The 5,627-nt window shown below is 33.9% G+C and overlaps 1 protein-coding gene across 3 annotated transcripts; it reads left to right on the plus strand.

Moving 5' to 3' along the window:
- The first annotated feature begins 1,073 nt into the window (after positions 1-1,073).
- On the plus strand, positions 1,074-5,343 carry PPDPFL (pancreatic progenitor cell differentiation and proliferation factor like). Of its 3 annotated transcripts, none has more exons than XR_012798609.1 (5): positions 1,074-1,294; positions 1,600-1,714; positions 1,863-1,943; positions 2,690-2,877; positions 4,542-5,343. XR_012798609.1 is itself a non-coding variant. In XM_075584467.1 (5 exons), exons 2-5 carry the CDS (start codon positions 1,660-1,662, stop codon positions 4,552-4,554), a joined length of 267 nt encoding a protein of 88 aa, XP_075440582.1. In that variant the 5' UTR covers positions 1,086-1,294; positions 1,600-1,659; the 3' UTR covers positions 4,555-5,343. The 3 variants fall into 3 exon arrangements, 2 of the variants coding, with proteins under 2 accessions (XP_075440582.1, XP_075440586.1); XM_075584467.1 differs by having other exon boundaries at positions 1,086-1,294; positions 2,690-2,807; XM_075584471.1 differs by having other exon boundaries at positions 1,094-1,294; positions 2,708-2,807.
- Positions 5,344-5,627: the final 284 nt, after the last annotated feature.

Here is a 5,627-nt window from a genome sequence, read left to right on the forward strand (position 1 = left end):
CGCAAAGTTCACCTTTCCTGTCTCACCCTCAAATACTTTCTGGGCAAGCTACCCAGCTACCTGAACAAGCTCCTCACCCCTACCACATGCAGTACCTATCACCTGAGATCAGACTCCAAAAGACTATTCATGGTCCCAAGACTCAACAAAGTATCCGGACGTTCCTCCTTCTCCTTCCGTGCACCCCAAAACTGGAACAACCTACCAGAGACTCTCATATCCACCACCAGCTTAAGTTCTTTCAAATCTAAGGCTGTCTCACACTTTAATCTGGTCTGTAACTGTTTCATACGCTCATAATATATATTTTCTTTAACTGTGCATGCAATGTCTTGTATATAATGTATACCTTGTTCATTTATGTAACTGTATTTGTAACCATGTATTATTTTGTTTTACTCTGTGCCCAGGACATACTTGAAAACGAGAGGTAACTCTCAATGTATTACTTCCTGGTAAAATATTTTTATAAATAAATAAATAAAATACCAACCTTGGACCCTTGCAGATGCACTTACCAGAACACCCTCCTATTGTCTCTATAAATTCTCCCCACTTACCACTTAGATTGTAAGCTCTTCGGGGCAGGCTCTCTTTTTACTAATGTTACTTTTATGTCTGAAGCACTTATTCATAGAATTATGTCACATGTATTACTGCTGTGAAGCGCTATCTATACGGATGGCGCTATATAAATAATGATATGCTATACATACATACATACACTACCGCATCAGATTTTTCCACTGACTTGAATGGGAGATTCTGTGCATAAGTGTCAGGTCGGCATTACCACAGCTTAATGAATTATCCTTTAAATTATTTTTCTTGGATTGCATAAAATATTATACATTTTCTATTGCATACTTGGTACAGTTGGAGTACAATATCTACACTATTTTGTTATTGTACATTCATGATAACTTGACTATTACTTAACAAATGCTTATCTTTTTTTCTGTGAGCAAGTCCCATCCCCTTAAATTTGATTATCACAGATGTCAAACTTTCTTTTGCAAGCACTGTTTTAAATATCCTCCCACAAGCTGGCAAAGATTTTGTCAGCTCAAATTTCACTGCAGTTACTGTAGCCAGCGTTCTGTATATAAACCTTGCCCTAGAGGCAGTATACAGCGTACAGGGAGGTTTATGTCTTCTTGTATTAGATACTGTTTCTTCCAGAGACTTCTAAGTTTAAGAAGTAACTTGTAGACCGTTGAATATACTTTATACTTGGACATCAACATATGGAATACACTGCTTTGAAAACTCTTCAGAACACACAATACAGAAGGTAGAGTATAGAATCTCAATGTGTACAGACTGCATGGCTTATGTAGAAGTTTAATCTATTATGTGTTGTAAATTACTTTTACTACTTAAATGTGTATACACTTACTTCATTTGCAATACATTTGAATTTTAATGTTGTGAGTGTCTCTAATGACCTAGAACCATCTGTGTACTGTATGGTTCATATTGGCACTGACATGTCACTATTCTTTTTGAGTTTTGGGATTTTAAACAGCAGTCTGTTCCATTTTGTACTGTTTGGCAATTAAATATAATTGTCTCTGTTCTTTTTTTTTTGTCTCACAGGTATAGTTTTGCTGCCTCTTACCACTGCTCTTGATACCAGTGTTGCTTGAATTGGGGACTATGGCATCTGTTCCATCAGCTGGTTGCCTTTTAGCAAAAAATCAGTTTTACAGAGGTACAAACTTTCTTAAAAGTAATAGGTCTACATGATATTCTTAAGTAGAGAAATCTAAAACTTGTTTACTCTTTGCTTTAGCCAAAATGTATAATTCCTACACAAGTCACCTCTGCTCTATAACTTATTTTTCTCATCTATACTGCAGCTCGTCTCAATTCAGAATCCAGTGTTTCTTCTAATAGCTCTGACCCAGGAATCCAATTGGATCACGAAAAGTCAAACCAAGGTATTGTTAAAAAAAAAAATTAAAACTTCTATATGTGTATGTTTAAACATAAATTTTAAAGTTGCAATATCTTTTGTAACGCTTTTGATTAACAGACACAGAAAAAAAAAGGATTTTCACTCTCTTTTTGTTCTATGAACTCAAATATACAAATTGAGGTTTGTTCATTATGGTTTAAATTCAATAATCTTTTACTATCCATAAAATAATATTTTTTTTTTATTGATAACTGCTATTGAACTGTAGAACTCAAACACTGAGGACATAATGGCTATTTCTTGTGTTCTCAAAAATGTAGACTTTACAAGAAGATAATGCACTTTATACTCCTGTGTCATTAAGACTTCCAACATAACACTCAGACTGAAAGCTTTTGGGGTCAGGGTGTCCTTTAGCCGTATGTTGTCATGTACCTGTTGCACTTATTCCCATTGTAATGCATCTTATTTACCACCTATTGTAATGTTGTAAAGCGCTGCATACATGGTTGGCGCTATATACTTACCTACATACATACATATTTTATATATGTATGTATGTATGTATGTTTATATACTGTATATAACCTAAACATAAAAATAAGACTGCTAATTAATATAAATAGTTTGAAAAAGTTCATTGTCAGAAAAAAATTACTACATATTTTTTCAAAGCGTATTCGGGATAGTTGTTGCACTAGAATGGGCTCTAAAGTGTTTTCCGATGCCAGAAGGTACCCTGTAACTTGGCATTCCTTACTATTATAGGACTATATCTTTTTGCAGGTTTACCAGAAATGATTGAGAAATGCTGGTGGTTGAAAAACTTTTTCCACTGTGAACAAGTTCCATCCTCTTCAATTAGAATAAAAATGGCTGATGATAGGTAAGACTTTGCTCTCCAGGGGCCAGATGGCCAAATCTCTGCAAGCAACTTATCTAAATGTAAACTTACTGTAAGTTAACATCACATTCACTGTAATGCTGCATCCTCAAAGGACAATAACGTACAGTAACATTAAGCCATGTTTTCTCCCATAATGTATTGTATATAATGTATACCCTGTTCATTTATGTAACTGTATTTGTAACCATGTATTATTTGTCATTTTAAATCTATGCCCAGGACATACTTGAAAACGAGAGGTAACTCTCAATGTATTAACTCTCAATGTATTACTTCCTGGTAAAACATTTTTATAAATAAATAATGAGCATAGCATTAATTATAACAGATGTCAGGAATAATAATTTGCAAATGAGGCATTATCATAGCATTGCCTATGTTTTAAAATCTTTTATGGCTAACATGGGAACTTAAAGTTGCATTATTTAAGTCATAGTTAAAGTTTGCACTACTCCCAACCAGACCCTGAAATAGGGCTTTTTGGAGCGTCTCTGTTGCTGTAACGCCATAGTTAGGCGTGATTTATTCAACAGACGACTTTCTCTACACTCCAGCAAAATACCTATTTTGCGTTCTGGATCAAAGTAATGAAGAAGACGTAGTTAACATCACATTATTGGAAGAAAACGCAAACTTATGCTACAAAATGTGACGTTAAGCCTATGCTAATGAGATATGGTTTGGACGTTGATTTTGCATATAAATGGGGTACATAATGTCCGTTCCTGTTTTATGTAACATGTTATGAGCCCTCATTTATTAAGATCTGTTACAGTTTAAGGCTCATAAATAAGCATAACTCCCATTCATGTTAACAGCAGTTAACGCCTGTTTAGTGTGTTAAACCATAACAGACTTTGCTCTTACGTAGTTACAAAAAGACTGTTGTAATATCTACTGCTAAATTAAACTCTAATAGGGAATATTAATAGAAATAACGCAAATATGTTACCTTAATTTTACAATATAGCAAATACCTTGGCATGTGTAACAGTATTCCAGATAGGTATATTTCATGTATTTATGTAACGTAGATGTAACACTTAATTAGTAACATAAGAGCATAATCTAAGGAACTCTCTTAAAAATAAAAAAGTATAGACTATAGTAAAAAACAGTGGGAGACAGACCCAGATTCCTGGTTTCTCCTGTGAATAGAAATACATTATGTTATGAGTCAATAGATGGACCTTGTTGATATATGAATTTATTATATATGAAGTTATTGCAATAATAATAAAAAAATATTAATAACTGCATTTCATATAGCACTTTTCTCGCAATGTGACTCAGAGTGCTTCACAATCACAGTATAGTGGATGATTGCAATAATAATAAAAAAATATTAATAACTGCATTTCATATAGCACTTTTCTCGCAATGTGACTCAGAGTGCTTCACAATCACAGTATAGTGGGTGGTAAAAAGCACATAGGAAATTTTATATACATAGTCTCTTCCCAGGTGAACTTACAATGTATGATTCTAGTGCCTGAGGCACAGGGAGGTAAAATGACTTGCCCAAGGTCACAAGGATCTGACACCAGGAACTTAACCAGGTCCCCCTGGTTTAAAACTCAGTGTATTTGTTTACAGAGTCAGTGTCTTTACTCCCTGAACTACTCCTCCCTATAGTCTGGGTATTTAACAAGTACTGTATGTGCAGCAATTGAAGACTTTTGAGTATAATACTTCTTATTATTTATTATATAGGACCCACAGTTGACCATGATTTGCTACAAATGAAATGAACCAGGACAATGCTGCTACACACAGATTTTCCAAAAGGATTATTGGTTGCTTCCATGAAATAAAATGAAGAAATGGTACTTGAAGCTGTGTTTTGTACAAACAATACAATACTGTAAAGCTTGATCAAAATTATCATTAATTAGGTACTACCTGACTTATGTTTTCCAACCTGAACATTTAATTTTCCTTTTAGTACTGGTATATCAGATTGAAGCATGTTCCTGTACCTGAATATCTACTGAATGTTGTTGTTAATCATTATCAGCAAAGCTGCCACTTCTTTAATGAGTGTAAAATGCTAAGAATAGTTGATCTGCAATGGAAAAAAAATTGGTTTAGAACTAATGCCACTTTTATGCAACAAACTCCTACTTTCTGTAAGATTTAAAATTCCTTTCATAAATGCAATCAAACATAACTCATATGGTTTTGATTATATAGAAATTGCTATGACTTATGTGTAAATAAATAGATTTAGTACATGCTAACGGTTTCATAGTTGGAGCAACGATATAATAATATGTGAGTAAATCAATGATTTTAACCTCCACAATCAGTGGGGAAGAAAGGTAAAGAAAGATGCAAATGTTATAATATACTTGCAGAGCGTGTCTATAGCCTTCAAATGTCTATCATTGCACTCATCCAGAATATCCATATTCTTCATGGATAGTCCACTTAATGTAACATTTTTTATACCTCTGATGTTTTGTTAAAAAGTAATAAATGATACAAGAAATAATAAAATGTTTCTATGAAAATATTACTTTATCTATGTCTTATTTGTTGTCCGTTTTCATTTAACTTCTTAATTTAATGGTACATGTCTCAATAGCTTTCCTCTGACACAGATGTTGCCCTTACTGAATGCTGCATCTCACAACTGTATCCTTGTCTTTCATTCCAAACACTAATGGGCGGATGTAAAAATGTCACCAACATTATTGCACCAACTGGGTGAAATAGTGCATTAGACCTACCCTTCTCTCTTGCTCGGCTGATTTAAAACAATGGCCTTTTCTGGTGCATTGTACACAGTATGTCCTG

This window comes from Ascaphus truei, chromosome 2 (assembly GCF_040206685.1).
Source record: "Ascaphus truei isolate aAscTru1 chromosome 2, aAscTru1.hap1, whole genome shotgun sequence".
Taxonomy (NCBI): Eukaryota; Metazoa; Chordata; class Amphibia; order Anura; family Ascaphidae; genus Ascaphus; species Ascaphus truei.